Source organism: Limulus polyphemus, unplaced genomic scaffold, assembly GCF_000517525.1.
Source record: "Limulus polyphemus unplaced genomic scaffold, Limulus_polyphemus-2.1.2 Scaffold1580, whole genome shotgun sequence".
Classification (NCBI taxonomy): domain Eukaryota; kingdom Metazoa; phylum Arthropoda; class Merostomata; order Xiphosura; family Limulidae; genus Limulus; species Limulus polyphemus.
Window position 1 is genome coordinate 102694 of NW_013667190.1, and position 21293 is coordinate 123986.

General features: G+C 31.1%; 1 protein-coding gene across 5 annotated transcripts in view; it reads left to right on the top strand.

Moving 5' to 3' along the window:
• Window positions 1-21293, top strand: part of LOC106464178 (polyhomeotic-like protein 3) — a 115733-nt gene that overhangs the window by 49718 nt on the left and 44722 nt on the right. For 4 of the 5 annotated variants that reach the window (XM_013924299.2, XM_022391873.1, XM_022391872.1 and 1 more), the window contains exons 2-3: window positions 9084-9583; window positions 11621-11863. In XM_013924299.2, the coding sequence (XP_013779753.1) occupies window positions 9128-9583; window positions 11621-11863 (699 nt within the window). In that variant the 5' untranslated portion in view covers window positions 9084-9127. Of the gene's footprint in view, window positions 1-5755; window positions 5773-9083; window positions 9584-11620; window positions 11864-21293 lie in introns of those variants that run through there. The other variant, XM_022391870.1, reaches the window with a different exon arrangement.

Sequence of the window (21293 nt, forward strand, 5' to 3'; positions counted from 1 at the left end):
TATCTGCTATTATATCTCCGCTTTATTTGCCGGGCTTATATCAAAAAAGAGGGTGCCTAGAAAAGACTAGAGTTGCCAGGAACAGTCATGATCCTTCTAGAAACTCCAGTGCGCATGCTTCCAGTGTCGCGTGACTTCCGCTGTCGTAACAATATACTTTTTGTTTATATCAATATGCATACCACTCTGTTCAATAATATTATCTTAATTAATATTGCTTCCCGAATTGTTCCAATGTACATCTGCTCTTGGTGTTTAAAAATATTTTCTGTTTTGTTAGTTGGTAAAAAAATTGCTGGACTAATAATGCATCATGTAAAATATAAGTGTAGTTCAGCCGTTTTAGTACTTGATGTACGTATCAATTAATTCATTATTATCTCGTAACGTATTAATAGTGTAAAGAATTATTGGAATATTATTTGCTAGATTGTGTAGGCAGAGTATTCATCTTGAAATTTAGTTGAATGGACTGCAACTGCCTTTTATATAAACATAGTATAGAGAACAAATGAAGTTGCTGTCCTTTCATCTAAATTTCATCACTTATTGTAGTAATACGTTATTAGTTGATTGGATATCGCGCGACGTGACGTCATTGGTCAAAGGGTAGTGCTTTTTATATGTCAACTGTCAATGAAGACAACTGAAGAATGTTTATAAAGAACGATCACGTGTTGGTGAATAGTGATCTTATTACTTTATTTTATATCATGTGAATATATATCATGTGAAAATTAACCCATCACTTTATCAGAAAACGTCTAAAATTCAATGAAGTGGTATTGTTTTGAACGTCTGTTATTCTTCTTTGAAAGTAGTGCACTTACAGATGCCATGCTCAACGGCACTGTTCAAATTCGCGGAAAAAAGCATGGAACAAGCTATGTTTTATCAAATTACTTAAAACAAAATATACTACTAAGTCATTAAAATACACCAAAGAATGTAATAAAAATTACGCTTTCAAAAAAAATTTGGAATTTGTTTCATGCCTCCCAGTGTTTCAGGGTAAGTGTGAGGGTTTATAACGCTAAAAATCAGGTTTCGATAACAGTGGTGGGCACAGCATAGATATCCTATTGTGTAGCTTTACGCTTCACAACAAATCAATAATTTACTATATTATGTGTAAAAAAAATTATGGCCCATTTCGTGCTTCTTAATATAGGAATTTATCCTAGTAAACAATGTAAACTGCCGCTATACCGGTAATATATTACGCTCATTTCTAAAAGTAAAATAACTCTATGTGTAGTCTTGAACTTGATAATGACAAACTTTAGAAATTGAAAGGGAAATCATGTAGATTTTTAATGTTCAATAATAGCATTAACCGTGAAAATAAAAAGAGTTTGTATCATTTAACTTTTCAAGGTAAGTATTATATTTCGTATTCCTTTTTACTACACTGTTATACTTATAGTGTTAACACGTTACACCATCTTACGTAATGTTTTGCCGGCTTCAGTATGTTAAGTAAAACTAAAAATGTATCCTGGTTTAAAGGAAATGGATTTTTACTGAAAAATAAAACGAGAGAATTAAGTATTATAATGGTATATTTATTTACATATGGATGTATGTTCTCTTCTTCAGTTCCTTCTTTAAATTTAAAGTAGATAGTGAAAGACGGTTCCCATACTTTTTTTATCTTTAACTATTTTTACTGACCATGGCTTGTAATACTTACTAATAGATGAATATTGTCTGAAATAGTTTATTCCGCGAGATAATTATAACGTATATCGTTTTTATTTATAAAGTATTTATGTTAAATATAACACTAACAGCAATAGCTAACATGCAACCCATGCATATATTAAATTATAGTATATTACTTAATACATATTTGTTGGCATGCACGCCTAAAAAATTTTGCGAACAAGTAAATGACACATTACGTGAGTAATAACGTAATCATCTAATTACCCATTTGCCGGGCTAAGGTAAGCCTAGCCCTAATAAGTAATATTTCGACAGTGCTGTAAGCCCGTAGTACTAGTACTACTGCCCATGATTGTAAATTAAAATTGTACATATATTTTTACCTAAAAGTAAAAATGTTCCATGTGAGAGTTTGAGTCTACAGTGCATTTTTTTTCTTCTAATTTTACTGACCTTTCAAGAAATAAGTTCTAAGTAAAATTATAATTGACTCTGAATTACTATTATTGAGTGCTGCTACAACTTACAATAATTTTTTTTTTTGACAGTTAAGGCTAAAGTCTATTTTAAGTGTAAAATATGTGTATTATCATTACTATTATATGTGCTTAGTCAAAATGAATTAATTCAGTAGTTAGAACTGATGGCATAAAGAGCATAACTACTTACTAACTTACAAATCCCATTCAGTAAAGTTTCAATTTAACAAACCATATCATGAAGGAATAAATTATTGAAATATAAAGGGAAGTCATAATATTTCTACCTTGACTCTTGGTGTAATACTTCAGTTCTAGAATTCTTGACAAGTTCTGGATTTACAAAGAAATTATACTGTACAGTAAATAAATTGTGAATTTCTAATTTTCAAGTTAGGTCAAAATAAATACTAGATTGACAGTTTCTATTACCCAACTGATCATGAATTATGATTATCAGAGATTTTCACTGGTATCACTTTGCTATGCTCCAGACTAGTAAATTTTCCATAGATTTATTTTCTTTTTTTGACCTTGTATAAATCCAAACATCGTAAAATAAGTTTCAGTGCATATAAAATTGTGTATTAGAAAAACTTTCCACAGCCATAAAAATCTTCCTAAAAATATAAACACCAGGATCTGCTGATTGTTAAAACTGTATAATTGTCCATGAAGTTTTAAAAGTTGGAGAAAAAAAAAGGTGACTTTGAAAGTTGGAAAATATGAAGTACACAGAGTTATTTCCAAACTTATCCTGAAATGAATTTTGGGATGTCAAAAAATGCCTAAAATCAGTTTTTGAGCCCCAGTAAACTTTTCAGAGAATTCCACTTCTGAAGTGTTACATGGGTGATAAACTTTGACACAAAAGTCTTCTCAACTTAGGTGATACAAATACTAATATGTTCAGTCAGTTCATCCAACTTGCTAATCTTGATATGTTTCTTTGACTAGACCTGGCTCTAGCAGATAGGTAATTTGGGCAACTGCCTAGTGCAGCAAGATTGATAAAAGTATATTTTTCTTTCAGTAGAATAAACTAGCTTGCAGTCACATTGCATCCTTTGCCATGTCTTTCTTACTTAGAAACTGTGTTCATTAGACACTGTAAGATAATTTAAATATCAAACAAGCTTCTACTAAATTCAACAAACTAGGCGTTAAAGAAGTGTTTCATATGTTAGCAGCTAAAAAATTACAAGACAAAATTAAGTTTTGAATCTATACAGTTAAAAGTAAGACAAATATACACCTGCTCAAGTGAAGGTGTACAAGAAATTGATTCATGTAATTCTAAGAACTCATGAGGCAAAGAAAAATATGTTATGTAAACTATACTACATCTGCTATATCCAATGCCAATGAGACCTTATGCCCAATACCAGGGCTCACCAGCCCAGCTGGGATAGGACAGATGTAGCAGTGATCCAGGTGTTATTTATATCATTAGTTTTCATGAACAATGGCTATTATGGTTTGAACTAGATTAAGCAAGTGAATTTTGATCATCATAAATTTTTATGTAAGTAATTTTAAGTTAGATTTTAGGGTAAGGATTAATAACAGAACATTACTATTATTATTTTTAATTTTCACACTGATTATTTTACAAATGATGATGGTGCAGATGTTCCATTGAGAATTTCATTTTGAAATCCAGACTGGAGTGGCAAAATACTTAAAGCTGATTTTTTTGTCTTATCTTATAGTGATACTTAGTGTGTAATCACTGTAATTACACATTTTTAATACTTTATTAGTGTATAATTAAAACTTATTTTAAATCTTAAGTTCTTTAAAACTATTTCATTGGGTATTTTTATCAAATTTATTTCTTGCTTTAAAATTAAGTACATGTTTTTGTTACAAGACAAATGTAGCTTAAGTTAGTGGTTGTTTTTGTAGATTTCTTTACTAAATATTTTAGTGTAGAGATTTATGATAACATATTTAATAATATGCGATTGATTTTAGCTGCCTTATAATTTTGATTTTATATGGATTCTGAGATAATTTGTGATGAGATTTATGAAACAAAAAAGCAAGATGACAAATGGTAATTTTGAAGGTCACCACCCATTCAATAAAACAAGCAAGTTAAACATTTTATTACAAAAACTTCTGCTTCAAGTTAAGATTTTAAGTAATTGTGTGTGTGTGTCTGTAATATGGATACACACACAAGGGATCTGACTGAAGTGTTTAAGATTGTTAAGGAAATTGACAGTGTTGATGCTCATCTTTTTATTTTGTACTCAGTGGTCATAATGGTAGGACAAGAAGACACAAGTATAAATCTTAAGAGGGTAGGAGTCATCTTTAGTTAAGACAGTTGTATTTTTCTAATACATTGGTTGACCTATGGAATGGGTTGCCTTCAAATGTGGTGGATGCAGTAAATTTAAGGAGTTAAGGAAAGGCTTGATAAATATTGAAGTGATAAAGACCAACTTTGATTATTATTATTTTTCAAAGTTTAGTTATTGGATAGAATAGCCTCAATGAACCAGTTGGACCCTTGTTTCTCCATAAATGTTATCATAAATATATAGGTATTCTCATCTATGTGCATGTTTAACAAGTATAATTCAAACTAGCTGTACAGATCATCAAATCAGGCATACCATTTTGTAAGTTTATAACTAACCAAAACAGTTGTTAAAACAAAGCTGCATCTAGGCTTCCAAATTATCCCTAATATTCAGGTTTGTGTTTCAAATGTTTGCACCACCTAAACAGACAAACAGTAGGAAGACTATCCAACTGTCTAGATATTTAAACAATTCAATCATATCCCCTCTAACTGTGCACTTTAAATAAAACAAGTCCAAAACTCAAGTTCCTTTGCATAGCTTAAATTACTTTAATCATGAATAATTCTAGTAGCCTATCTTTGCACTCTTTTTCAACATGTTGATATTGTTGTAAGCTATATTTTCAATGGTTTAGTTTAAATTTAGCTAGAAAGTACATGACATTAAATCAAAAATTTGATAAAAATAGGTCTAGAATACCTAGAATGTTCTTAATATGTCATCGTGAAATTCTAGTAACTTTGACAAATATCTAGAAGTGAGACATCAGATATAAATACTAGTGGGACAGTTAATTAGTAAGCTAGCAGTGAGTCAGTAAGTAGAGTGCCAGTTATTCAGTGAAGTATTTGAATAAATGTGTTATTGTGTATATTCAGTTATTCAGTCAACTAGTTGTGTAATTCCACAAGTTTAATTTTACATGTACTACAAGCTTTTAGAAGCGTTAAGGAAGAAATAAACTAATTTATTATCATTACATGGGCTAGTCTTCAAATTATTTTCACCATACAATTTATAAGAACCTAACCAACGAAAGAACAACATTATAACTCTAATGTTAGAAGTAAGAATATTTTTGTGAAAATAAAATAGAATTTGAATGTACTTGAAGTTTAGCTTAACTCTTTAAGATGACGATCACATGGTCAAGAAGTGAGATCCAAAGATAACTATAGATGGTGAATTTATTAAAAGAAGATAAAGAAGAAAAAGACAGAAAATGAAAAGAAGATCAAGAAAAAAGACAGAAAATGAAAAGAAGATCAAGAAAAACATTTTATAGAAAATTGAAAGATGATCAAGAGGTAAGAGATGGAAATTTAAGAGAAGAATTAAAAGAAAGACACACTATTTAAAGAATAATTAAAATAAAAAATAACTGATATAATATAAAATTGAAGAAAAATCACAAAAATGCTATTATGACAGAATTGATGCAGAACAGAAATCAATAAGGTACAGAAATACTGTGATGATAAAATTGAAGTACAAAGAACATCAAAAGAGTCAAAAGTGAAGTACAGAAAGATGTCTATGAAGCATAGAAAGATTATAACAGCAAGATCAGTGAAGTAGAAAAGAACATGAGTGACAGAATAAAATATTTGGGAAATGAAATGGTAAAGACAAAGATTAAACCAGTTACTCCTTTTTCTGTATCTGCCCAAGAATTCCAACCTAAAACATCATTTATTACAAAATATGGAGTTGGAGAATCTCCTTAGTCTACACCTCTTGTCACTACTGATATGCCATCTTTGACTGCAGAATCTTCATTGACTTCTATAGCCATATTATTACCAAATTCAGTTTCAAAATATAGGTGGTCAGTTCAACATCAGCCAGTCAAAAAACTAATGGACTGTGATGGAAAGGTACCATAGGAGACATATCAGACTCATTTTGAAATAATTTCCAAAGTGAAAAGGAGGAATAGTTAACAATAAGCTATCCTTCTTGCTACCCACTTAAAATGACCAATTTTTATGGCATTAAGTTATCATCCAGCTGAGAGCCTTATCAACTATCAAGCATTAGTATCTGCCTTATTCAACAGGTCTGGAGTGACACACCAGAAGAAAGTATCCAGAGCAAAGTTTTGGAACAGGGTAAAGAGGAAAAAAAAAGAGATCTTAGCTGAACTTTCAGAATACTTGAAAAGGATTGCCCAGTTATCTTACCCAGATGCTCCTCATGGAATGATGGACTCATTAGCAGGTCAGCGCAGATAGCCCTCGTGTAGCTTTGCACGAAATTCAAAACAAACCAAACCAATCATTAGCAGGTGACCAATTAGTAGAAGTCCATAACAAACAAAGATATGAGAATTAGACTGAAGTAAATTAAGTGTACATTCATAAAGGAAGCTCTGTTGTTGGAGATGGAATTCAAATCTGTTAAAGTCACAGATAAACTATCAAAAATATCCTTTAGAAGTTATGGGAATTTCAGATCATGTATTATTGAAACATCAGTTTTCCATCTAACACTAGTCTAGAAGAATTGAAATAATTATTCAGATAGCTAGTTACACAGAATGATAAGAACAAACCACAAGAAAATAGGTGTTTAAAGTGTAATTTGAACTGTTGATTAAGGCCAGTATAGAACAAGAAAACCTAGAGGTTATTAGAAAGAGGGAACTGTCATAATTGTGAAAATCATAACCATTACAGCCAAGATTGTAAGGAATCAACAGCTGATATTAAGGAAAGGAAACAATGAGGATGTGTTTCAGAAACAAGTAAGATCAAAGAAACGACAAAGAGCTAACCAGACAACAAAAAGACAGGAATTAGCTTGATTTATAAGTTGAAGCTCACCTGAACATATTCCACTTACTACAAATATGATTTAAGGAGAATCATCCACAAGTCCAGGAGTTTATCAATGGAAAATCTTGAAGTGTGTTGATCAACACTGTTTCTACAGTTATTGATCTTAATGTCTTGTGCCCTCTAGCTAAATCTAAATTTTAAAGCATTGGTAATATAGCTTACAACAAATATCAATATGTTGAGAAAGAGTGGAAATACAGGCCACTAAAATTATTAATAGTTTAAGTTCTTCAAGCTATGCAGAGGGGCTTGAGTTTTGGACTTGAGCTGAGTGCTTAAATGTTGTGAAAAGAACTGGCCTGTCAAGGATGTCCTGATTCCCAACCTCCACCAACAAACAAAAACTAATCACAAAATCTGATCTTGATCTCAAATTTTCATTAACCCTTTTCTTAAACTGCAGTAAATTTGCAACTTCTACCACTCTAAATGTCAATTTGTTTCACAGGTTTACTGCTGTATTGGAGAAATAAAATTTCCTTGAATAAAGATATGCCTGACCTATTCAACTCTTAAGTTCATGACTTCTTGTATAAGTGTTCTCAGAATTCAACATTAACAAATCTGATCTACCTTTTTTAATGTTGCTTAATAATTTTGAATGCTTCAGTTAGATTACCCTTAACCATTCTCTTTTGTAAGACAGAACAAGATGAAAAACCTCAACCTGTCTTCCTATGACAATATGTTCATCCCTGGAATTATCCTAGTAGACTCCTTTAAACCCTCTCCAACATCTTTTTGTCCTTCCTAAGATAAAAGGACCACAGTTGCCCATATTACTCCAAACGAGGGATAACTAGAGACTTGTACAAAGAAACTAATTGGTCTGATAATATATGCTGGATACCAATTATTAATATCCTACTTCTTTGTTCACTAAATTAAAACTATAGAGTTTTAATTTCCCTATATGATAGAATTTTAATATTTTTTTAATTTAAGAGTAAGAAGAGTATTGTGACTTTGCATATGACTTAGACTTTATTTGTAGTATTGTGGTGAAAAGAGCAAATAGAATTTGAAATTTGTTTATAGCATTTTAAACTCAAGAGCAAGAAGGTATTGTGATTTGCACAGGACTGGTGAGTGGTTTTGCAAATTTGTTGTGCACAACGTGCACTGAAGGATTTTGTCAGTTTCCAAAGATTTTCACCTAGAGCAGAAGATTTTACTGTAGAAATTCACATGTGAAACATCTGTCACCATAAATTTCTCTAAATTGCCAGTTTTGTGATCATGAAATAAGTAGATTTAATTGTAGTTTATTGAGTATTAACATAAACACAATGACTTGTTCAAGTTTAAAGACCATTCTATCTTGGTGCCAACATATAACATTTAGTGAGACAGCTGTATTTTTTTTATGAAAAGGTTAAGAAATTTACCTTGAATAGTGTGGGTAATATGTTTAAGTTCTGGATGTGTAAATGTACTCTTGTTCTTTAAGGAAATTATTTTTTTGGGTAGTCATAAACTTGTTGAATGGTTTTCATGAAGATATATGTTCTGCTAGTTAAGATTTTTTAAAACTTTCCATTGGAAGGGTATGTGGAGGTGAAGGGGAATGTTTATTTTGGATTTGATGCTTTTGTTATTTACTTTTAAAACTGAGGGATGATATTGATGGGCCAGTTAACTTTCTGAGGCTTTGCTTTTTTATGCTCTTAAATTTACAGTAAACCCTAAATCACGATTACTTGATATTAATAAAACTTACGATAATGTCATCAGGATTAGTTCTTAAGCATTTGAATTTCAACTTTCTTTCCTTGCAGATTATTAATTGTGGAAAAGTGTGCAGTAATTTGATAAATTAGAAATGAATACAGAAAAGTCATCAACTCAGATCTCTATATCAGACTCTCCAATATCAACTGTTTCTCCAATTTCTGGAGTATCATCAGTTGAGATGCAGGCACCACCTCCAAGTCTGATTACCACAACTATGGCAGTGACTTCAGGACCCATTCCCATGGCAGTGACTTCAGGACCCGTTCCCATAGCAATGACTTCAGTACCTATATCCATGACAATGAATTCAATACCTGTTTCCATGGCAATGACTTCAGGACCTGTTTCCATTTCAGCAACAGTGTCTCATCCAATAACACCTGCTACACCAGCACCAGCACCACCTCGAGAAGAAATGGCTACACCAGCACCATGTCATACTCCAATTGCTCCACCCCAGACTCAGTCCTCAATGCATCCTACTACGCATCAAAATATAGGACAGACAGCAATTGCAAATGTGGCATCCTCTTTGTTTCCACAGGTAAAATTATAGTCTTCAGGTTTCTCAGGGATAGAAATAATGAAATAAAATTGCATTCACTTAAGAGGAAGCTATCAGAAAGGTTACCTTCCCTCATGTAAAATTGCATTTCCTGTTGAATTGTTTTTTATTTAATCCATGTAGTATGTTCACTTTCATTGGTCAAAACTAAAGAAATACAAATGGACATTACATTCCCAATCAGAAAGCTAACTCAAAAAATTAAATTCCTTGGAAATGCAGGAATGTAATATTTTGATCCCTGTTTTTTTATAAGCCTCTCTGATTTGTTTGGAAAATTCTGGTCAGTGTATGTGAATGTTTCAGTGATTCTTTGTTTAGTCGTACGTTATGACAGTGTGTTTAAACATTACGTGCACTATCTTGTATGACAAACCTGATTTTAAAAAAAGTATTCAAACAGTTATCCTTAATTCCTCAGATAAATTGGCTTTATGATGGATGTTTTGAAGGTAAGTAATGTTGTTGTGCATTAAACATGTGATGGATGTGATTTTGGAACAGTCTTCAGAAATTTCTAAACAAGTTGCTTTGTGTAATAAATGCAACTGGGGAAACTTTCTTAAAATTCCCATTCAGAGACCAATACGAAGTATGTAATGATGTTGTAGAGCTGGTTGTTCAGGATGGACAGTCTTACTATTGTCATGGACATACTGTAAGCATAATGATAATTCTGATGTTTGATATCCATGGTCCAACAGTTCTTTTGTACTTGTACAAAAATATGTTGTATGTTCATTGCTTAGTGAGTTATGATTTGTCTTAAGTAATATTTTGTGAGGTTTATTGTTGCTTTTTGACAAAATATATACAAATAATTTGTTGAATTTTAATTTCTTTTGCCCAGTATATATTCATATGCACCATTATCCCAATAGTATGGTATTTTCCAATGTGTAAGCTACATCTGACGTGATTGGTAAAGAGAAATAAAAAGGAAAAAAAAAACTTTAAGAAACAAACTAAGTTTCTCATAAAGGGAATGATTAGGTAACGAAAAGTTTTCTCGAACTTGAAATATATTGACATTGTATTTAATATCACATTCATTAAGGTCATTAGCCAGCAGTTCATGATTGAATATATGGACATTAAAACTGTTTGAAATCTTCCTTCTTAGAAATTAATACATGTAATAAAACTAGAATCTTAACTATGATAAGGCAAAAACCACTGTTATAAAATATCATTAGTCACCTTCCTTAGTTCACTGTTGTTCAAACCAGACATTTGATAATCCATCATGTGATGTGAAATGAAAATAATTTGCCATTTAGATTATGCTTGTCAATGAATGTGTAATAAAAGTGATTTACATCTTTAGAGTTCTTGACATTTCTCTGATGTTGCATGCTTGAAAATTAAGTATGTTGATAAATTCATATCTTTAACCATTTTTCTGAAAGAGTTATTTCCAGGACACTTTTAGTGTCTGTAGTTACTTGAAAAAATGTGACAACATCCTCTTCTTCAAGGTGTGTTGACTAGTTTTACTATCTGACATACTGAGGGAAGGAACCATTCATTAAACTGAAATTATAACCAGTTCCATCAATATATGGCAGAACATGGACATGCCATACTTCCCTCACTACCATTTGCATCATATTCTAGTATAGAATATTGTATTGCCTGTTGCTAGTTCAAATGAATATGTTCTCGGTACCTCTGCAGGCAAACTGGTTTAGCCTAGCTATTAGGAAAATGTAATTTAATGGGTGTCTGGTATACAGGCCAACCATGTAGTCTGTTTTTATCTGTTTGTTCTGGAGTGGGTACCCTACACTTGTGGTTAGCCAGAATTGACAGATGTTCATTGATTTTGAAGTAATTCCACATTTTACAGCACTTTAAGACACTTTATGAATCAGTGAAAGTAAAGTTTCTAACAAAAATATTTGTGTCACATATATATTTATTATTACTATATGTAATTCGTATTATGAATCAGTGAAAGTAAACTTTCTAACAAAAATTACATAAATATATATATATATATTTTTTTTATTAAAGGTGCAAGTGATCCATAATCCTAGTTGCTTGCAGCAGCTGTATCCTCAGCCACAAATGCTCCTTCCTGGAAACCTCACCATCCAACAAGCTAGCTTGGGTCAGTCACTGCAAAATATGGGATCTGCACCAACTCTTAGCTTTCAGCTGCAAAACAAAGGACTGATGGACCAAAAAGGAGTGGCTGTCACAGGTCCAACTCTAATTCCAGCAGCACCGATACAGTCAGTAAGCACAGTTGGGAAGGTATGTAAGAAGTAACCTTTTTTTATTATATTTATTTTTAAGAATAATTTAAAGCATTGAAGCACATATTTTATTTTTGTATTTTATTATTTTAATGCTTAAATTCATTTTTGAATGATCTTACAGAACCTTAATATTTTGTGAAATGTTTACATAAACACGTGGAAAAGAGAAAACTCCAGGTCTTACCACTATTATGTACAAGCTTTAAACCTTGATTGGCTCTTCTGTGAAATTGTCACACTTATTAAAATAGCTTAGAACATCCACATATTATTCACACAGAAAAACTACATTACTACCGTGTGCATATAAAAGTAACATCATTGCACCAGAATGATTTTTCTCCTGCTGCATATAATATTATCTTTGTAAAGTTTTACGAGGGTATTAAGTCCCTTTATTTTTTGATGTAGAAGATTATGTACATACAAGTTTTAATGAAAAGTATTGCCAGTTTTTGGAAGTATTATACAAAAACAGAGAAATTATTTTTTTAAAATTGCTTTATTGTTTTATAGTTTCATGTTACTGTTGGACTAGACCTTTAATTTCTTAATTTTTATTTTATATTATATCTTTATATTAAGGTTTAAAGAGAAATATTGAATTCTCAAATAAGGATGTATCACACACTATGGGATGTGACATGTAATTTACTATGCAAAACAATTCAAGAATAATTGGAATTTGTCATATTAAAAGTGAGGGGAAAAAAAACCTCTGTTCTAAAGTAATATCAGTCATACCCCTCAAGTTGATTTTTATGTAGATCAGTCCTCTGATAATCAACCGTGATTGGTCATTCAGCTTATGCTATATGTATGTACATTATGTAGTGTCTCTCAGAATCTCATCTGACTTACCACTTTAAAGTGAATCACAAAGCTTAAAGTGTACCAAATTGCTCATGAATCACAACTAGACCTCCTTAGGTTGTTTCACTGATTGGAGAGCCATTGGATAAATGGAAGTGGTCCAATTGTAGCAGCTGTTGGAAATTGACTACAAGTGGCTCAAAGTATCATAAAGGAATGTGGAAACACTTCCAAACTACAGTTGTTTGTAAAGAAGTAAAGCCATCTCTACCAAGATAGACCTTTGTCCAAAAGCCAGGGTACTCATAGACCAAAGTTGTTTTTACTTTTTTTATTTTTTAAAGGGAAAAATGAATTAACCTGTATATCTTGGAAGTACTTTCATTAGCTGTTGACAACTTCTTGTTAATTCTAACTTGGTGCAGTTATAGGATACTTGCTTTGAGACTGAATCAGATGTTTACATCTACAACTGGGAGTCTTGGCATTTTACAGATGGTTAGAGACAAGCCTCACAAGTCCAGCCTATATGCATTATTTTCACATCAGTGCACAAAACAGCTTGTATGTAGTGGTGTCAAGAACACACAGAATGGACCAACAATTTGTGGAAGAACTGTATTCTTTTTGTAATCAGTTGTGCCTTACCTTGTAGTCAGACAATAACACTATACTGAAACCAGATCCAATACCATTTTCATACAGGAACATAACACATATTGCCTATCCATCATGCAAAGTAATTTTCATTTTATAAAAATTTTCTAATTTCACATGCGAAATCTTTATAATGTCCAGATAGTTATCAAACGTTTCTTAAGAGAAAAATTTATATTTTATCTTTTATTTTCAGTAACAATTCTCTGTATGGGTTAGGCAGATTTGACCGATCTCGAAACCACCATAAAAAATTAGGAAAATAAATATAAATTATGCCTCTTTCATTCTAGAATAACAACAAATTATAACATGAAAGCATAAATGTTTAGACTAAATAGCTTATATCTCGTAACATTATACATGTATATATATATTTATTATTTTTATTATATTGACCTTTCAGCCATGCCTGGCTAATGATACAGTAGTTACAATAACTCAGCACACGTGCACTCATGTTACCGTATCCAATAATGTACAACTGATCTTTAGTCTTTAATAAATGACCTGTCTTGGCCGTGTTTTAGTAGACTAGTATTTTGTAAAATACAGTCACATTTCAATTATTATACATTATATATGTATATGGATTATTGCTATTTAGAAATAAGTTCTTAAACTTATTTTTCTTAAAACATAGAACAGTAAATAAAGAAGTAAAGCAAGCAATTATCTCTTCTAGTTACAACCTATGCACTTGGTTGCTGCATGATGTAGGTTGCTAAGCCTTTTAAAATTTTGCACGTGGAGGATATAAAATGAAATAATTTTTTTGGGGTTTTATATATATACAGTTGAATAACCAAAATATCATAAATTACTATATTGATACCATAGAATACCACTATAATTTATCTTAGTAACTACGCTGTTTTTTAGTCTAAAAAAATATGAAATTTCGAGCAGACTAAATACACAACCTACCTCCTTGAAATCTTGGTTCAAAAGAAAGAGATGACATCCTAAGAATTTAAAATGGCTGAGAAACCACTAGGGAGACATTTTGAGCTTTCGATTGGTTATTCATGTCATATATAGAAGTAAGTATATGAATAAGGGAGCATTTCCAAAAATGGAAAGAGGTGAGTGGGGCGGCACTGTCTTTGATTTATTACATAAGCAATATCTTAGCAAATAGAAAATATAAGAGGCTCTTATTTTATATTCTAGCTTGTCAATATCATTAATTTGAGTTTCTGATTCATACAAAACTATAGACTTAGTATTTTGACATCACAAACATCTAATTTGAACCATTGCTGCATTCAGCATACTACGTGACAAACAAAAATCGAAGTTTAACTGAGTTTTAAATATTTACTTTTAAATTAAGAAATTGAGTAATGTATAATAATAAAATTTTAATTATAATCTACAGTTTGATACCAAACTTATTGACATAAATTCATGAAACAGTAGTTCAATAAAATTTTGAATGTGAGTCAACAAATTCAATGACATGGCCTTTCACCTGTGACCCGTATGGAAAGGGTTAATAGTCTGAATGGAATGACCAATTTTTTGGATATTAGGTTGCATTATGGATCTTGTGGAGATTGATTTGTACAAAAATATTTTACTTTATTTTATTTCAGATGTTCTCAGTTATTTTTGTGGAAAACAGAGTTGGCCAATTTATGCTATTTGGTAATCGGTTAACTAAGGGTCCCATTAATTGATTAGTACAGTTGGTAGTGAATGCTGCTACACAGTTGCCTTTCTTCTAGTTAGCATTTAGAAGAAAAAAAAGCTGGTGGTGGGTGCTGAAAGCCAGTTGCTTTCACTCTAATCAGCAAATCAACAACATTATCTTTTTACAAGATACAAAATTAATTAACCAAATACAATATAAATAAATGAAACTGCTCAAATACAAAATAACTTGAACAAATAGGGTAATTTTGTAGATCATTGATTATTAGTTTCATTTTATGTGTGATTATATTCAATAACAGTGGTGTTAAAATGTTTCTTGACCTTTTGCTGTGCAATGACCCAGCCATATTCCTGACACTTGTACTGCTGAAAGACATAACTTGCCTTTATGTTCTTAAACAGAATATATATATTGATTCCATAGTTATATGGCCATTTACTGTCTGATAGACCAGGGTTTTTCAATCTTTTGCACTTTAAGGCCCACTTAGCTATTTTGTACAGTAGTAAAGACCCATACTTACAGCTGATGACACATTAGTTCTTTGGAGTCACAGTTGTTCTAGCCCACAGTGGCCCATAACAGCTCATCATATGGCCCACTGGTTGTAAATCATTGTGTTAAACAACCATGTGATCTATCTCTTTACTTGATCAAAGATAGTGCCAGATTAATTTTCTAGAAAGTTCCCATCCTAGCTTTGTTTGAGACTGAGGGATTGGCATGTACTTGCTTCAACAACATTCTGAAACTGGATGTCCTTGAAGCATAACTCATAAATTTACAAAAAAAGTAATAGTGTGAGCTAACCATATTTATAACTGCAAGTTAAACCTTTATCATAATGTGTATTAAAGGCAATATATCTAATTTAATACAGAGAGATCTGTTACTTTGCTAAACAAAATTGTATCTATATATGTTAGAGAGATAAAGAATGCAAAGAATCTACAACAAATTAATCATAAATTTATTATAGAAGCCAGTCACATTTGAAAGAGTAAAATACATTAAGAAAATAAACAACTAAAGTAATGAAGTAAATTATAAATGAAAATTTATGCAAAAGGCTGATAAAGTAGATATAAAGACTGCTTCTTCTGTTTAGACTTAATACAAACCTAATTGTATGGAGGCTGAATGATTAATTGATGTGTACTTGTTTTAACAACAATTTGAAACTGGATGTCCTTGAAACATTTATAAATGTACAAAACAATAATATTATGAGCTAACCATATTCACAAATACAAGTTACACCTTCATTCTTATGTGTAGTAAGTGCAATGTATATAATATAATACAGATATTGTTAAACCAAAACATATGTACATGTTAAAACACAAAAAATTATATTAAGTTGCTTATAAATCTATTGTAAAAATCAATTATAACTGAGATATGATTGGGAAAATATAAGACAATAAAAAATAATCAAAATAAGGTAATTAAGTAAATTATGAATGACAATTAACAAAAAGGATGACAAAAGGGAGATATAGAAACTTCTTCTGTACAAACTTAATAATATAGAATAATTGTAGGTGAAAGAATAAACTATGCTTTCAAAAAGTGTAGTGTAGCATATGTTGGTATTCATCATCTAACATCATATTATGAAATTGGCAGAGGAGTAATGTTTTTTGTTGGCAAACTACATTGTTAGATAAGAAAGCTTAACTGTTTTATGGGTGGTTAAGTTAATTAAATGTTATGAATACTGTTTTGATTCAACAGAGCAAAAGTATTTTGAATAATGGAGAAAAAAGAAAAAAGTTGAAAATTTTAACTGAATTGAATTTTTAATTGAAATAATTTTTTTATTCCTTTAGATTTATATCTTCCAAAAAAGAGCCAATGATTATGACACAAACTTAGAGTATTCTGTATCTAACAAGAAAGCTGAAGATGAAGAAGAATGTATAAATTAAATTGTTACATACATGTTACATACAGTTATATAACAATGAGTGTAAAATTGTAAAGTTTCATATTCTGAGATTACTGTTTGTAAATATATATATTGTAAGTTCTAACTCAAACATGAATGCTAGTACTAATGCTTCCATGAATGCTGAAAACCAAAAGTACTCTGTGAAATTAATTATTTTGTGGCTGATTAAACATTAAAATTGCAATGGGAATAGGATTCACAATGGCTAATAAGTATTTTAAGTTGCCTAGTAAAATGTTTTCCATGTGAGCATATTCAAAACATACTAATGTAATGAAATTTGCATTATTGTAAAAAAAATTACATGAAATATTAAGATGTAATTTTACTTTCTGTTAGTCTCACTTTCAGTCATTTAAAAAAAATTTTATCTTCAACTTGTGTTGCTAGTATTTAGGTACTATTGTCAGTAAAAGTTTTACTTTATGAAAAAAATAACTACACGACTGAGCAATGGGGCAGAATTTACACAACTGATGAAACTTCTCAGCAGACCTGGTAACTTAGGCTTAATACGTTGTATAATTGGTAGATTTTAGAAATATAAAATGACTAAAACATTCTAACATTTAGTGGATTTTTTATAATTTTTATAACCTTTTTTTTTCCTTCTTTTCAATCTCTTCAGAAAAGTTTACGGATTAAAGCAAGAATGTATTTCTAATGCAAGTTATTTGCCACTTCAGGGCATGGTTTTGAGCAAATAGAGTATCTACTGTAATATAAACTGATTTAGCATAAAAAAAAATTATAATTTTTTTAATACTGTACCACAACTATGATCAAGGGAGTAAAAGTATTGGTAGGAGTATTAAAAGTTGTTATAATTATTTCTTTTTCTCAGGAAAAGAAGTTAAATTTGGAATGCATTTTATTTCATTATTAAAAAATACCAATTTTCTAATAAGTACTTTTTTTTTATAGGTACCTGGTATCATTTCTTAATGTACATGAAGCTATATGTTAAGTTTATAAAACAGCTAATCTTGTTTGTGTAAACCAGTATATTGCAATGACAAATGGGAAAATATGCAGATATTTTGCAGAGGCATGAATTGTACTCTAGGGTAACTACTCAGATGTAACACTTTTGTTTTGGCTTTGTATGGATACCTTAATAGGTAAAAACCTCAGTAAGTGAAAGTAGTTAGCTGACAAATCAGTGCTGTTATTTCTTTATTTAGGATAAAGGACATTTCCAGAATATAACTATGTTTAAGGTTTAGGCTGACATTGTACTTATGGGAGTGTACCACCGTTTTCTTCTACTGGAAGTGTTGTGCATTTTTGAGGGTACCTTAGCTATAGACTTGCTTGAAAATAGCATGATTAGAATTACATTTTGGGGGATTTTTAAACATTAAATATTTTTGGTTGAGACAAAGTTCTTTATTGTAAAGGAAGAAGTTATTTGAGAATAATCTTGTTAGTGAAATATAGGAAATGTGGATTAAAGGAGAAGTCATCATTAAAGGCAAGGTTTTGCCTCAAAACAGAGGTAAAGAAATTAACAGTTAATTGTTATAATGTTATAGGTATTGAAAGTGTAAGTTGAAGTTAAAGCATGGTTTAAGGATAATGCCTGATATAAAATGAACGAACAGCTTTTATAATGTAATATAGGTAATGCAGATATTTTATTTAAAAGTAAAAAGGTGAAGATAATTAATGTTAACTTTTTATAAGAGCAAGCTACTTCGGTCAAGTAATGAATATAGCTAAATTAATACACTGTTACAACTAACAGAGATTAAAATACATTGATTCATCAGTTGAGTACCTATGCTGTTAATGATATTTTTGGCTATAAACCAAATAGTGTCTCATGAGTTGTGGCCAGCATAGGACATTTAAGTTAGCCCTAAATCTGTATACTAAGCTAATAATGCAAAACAATCTGTATAACAAAAATATAATAATAAGAAATTTAAAATAATAAAACTAGATATGTTAAACACTATAACTAATACTACCAATGAAAATAATATTTAAGAATAGAGTATACCTCACTTACAGAAAACACACACTAATTGTTTGCTTTGAGTACATTATACTGTGGTTGCTTTAATTTCATTTTAATGTTCATTAAAAAACTCAACATCAGTAGGACCATGTATAAGTAAAATTTTCCACAATTCTCCCAAAAAATGTTGTTTGGCCAATGAAAATCCATAAAATGGTTCTGAAAATGCAACGATAGAGGAGTATGACATCTGAAATAAATTTATGTGACACACTACTGTTTAGGTACAGAGTCAAGTAGTAGGACAGAACCAATAGTACAGCCAACAACTAATGTTTATGAAGATACAAAAATAAATAATAATAAATAATTAATTAAATGAATATCAGAATTGTAGAATAAGTAGCTAGAATTGTGTTACTGAAATTAAAACATTACCATGTTAAGTACAATAAAAAGAAAAACAGTGTAATGAACATATTATGAGGTATATCTCACACAACTAATCTATCTTTAACTAATCACTGTCACTTTACAAAACATTTGGACCAGGCAACAAGAAACAATAAAGTTAAATCTTCTGAAACAGCCACAAAGTAAACATTATAGGATTCAAGAAAGTCCAATAATAATACTTAGAATAGGAAGTTACAATTATAAGTTTTCAAGGGTTTGTTTGTTTCTTTTTGAATTTCCTGCAAAGCTTTTACCAACAGATAGTGGAATTGACCATTACATTATAACGCCCCATGGCTGAAAGGGCGAGCATGTTTGGTGGGACGGGGATTCGAACCCATGACTCTCAGATTGCGAGTAGAGCACCCTAACCACCTGGCCATGTCGGGCCATTTTTAAGGGCAAGGCATAATTTTTTCTGGGAATATTCAGTAAGGGGGTTATGCTCCCTAAAATATATCCTACAGTATATGCATGTAGTAAGCTGCTTAACTGATTTAATATTGGTTGTATTTTTGTGCTCCCAACAAGCTCTGTGAATTGGGATAATAATGAATGTAGCATTGTCATGTGATTGAAATGATAGTATGGCTGGTGAAAAACCACAGTAAGTGGCACAAACAGTTACAAGTATTGATGGTTAAAGAAACAAGTTTAAACACATTCATATGTTCTTTTTAGTTTGAAGTTGTCTTCTAGCAGGAAAACTGGTCAACAATGCCTATGTTATCTCAGAACTTTGAATTCTCTAAGGCCAGGAAGCTGTTTTGCCTAAAGTAACACTGGGATGTGTTGAAAATAGGCAGGTTTTTCATTAAGCAACTTTCAGAGGTTTTTCATTTTTTTTAGTTATCCACTGTGTATAAAATTCTTGTTGATTTTAAATAGAGTTGATGGCAAGAATCTCACATATGAGGATTAGAGCATTGTTTGTGTTTATATACTTAATGTGTTTTTTAATGTTCAGAAACTCTAGTATCAACACTTATTCCACTTTCACTTACATAACTTTTATCACAGGATTGGCATGGTAAAATAATTAATTTAATAATATGATGAAGATAAAGAAAGTTAAAGACCCCTTTTCCAAAAGTTCTTGACAATTCAGCACCTGTGGTTACAACAGTGGTAAATAAGTATGACAATTAATTAGCAAAAAGTAATGTTACTTAGCTAATGACATAATGTTTTACTACATATGGAACTGTTAAATAATTAGTATCAGCTGTATATATTCTTCTTCCTCCTACTCTTTTTGTTAGGCTAAAAGCTTTTTGGCTACATCACTCCACAAAAGATTGCTACACAATCCTATCCTGATATAATTCTTGTTCCTCTACCTTCTCTAGTGTTGTTCCTCAATTTTCAATTGCTTGTTCAATATTTTTTCTCCATCTCACCTTTGGTCTTCCTGTGGACCTTTTTCTGATTGGTATCCACTCCATATATTTCTTCATGTACCTCTCTTCTTTCATCTGCTTGACATGCACCTACCACCTCAACTGATCCAAGCCTCTGCTTGAGTTTCTAGAGCAAGTGCTAGGCCTGTCCTGGGCCCTAAAGGCTGTTAACTAGTACACTAGCCCTTTGTCTCTGGCTTCAATATGGTTACAGGTCTACTATCACTAGATCTGAGCAGACCCAAGGTAGGCTTCAGAGTCATTTGAATGTGAATTGTTATGTACTGCAGTTCTGTTTGCTTTAAATTTTCTTCTTGACTGTTGCATCACTTGACATAATGTTACTATTTGCCATTGTTCTTGTTGGTCAACTCTCAGTAACTCTCCAATTAGCTACTAGGGCTAAGCCATTGTCTACTATGTTAGCTTCAAGGCAAGAATGTAGCCTTTAGGCTTAAATTATGTAGAAAGATTTTGTTACTTTCTTGTGATTGCCAAGTTTATTTTATTTAGTTTTTTGCT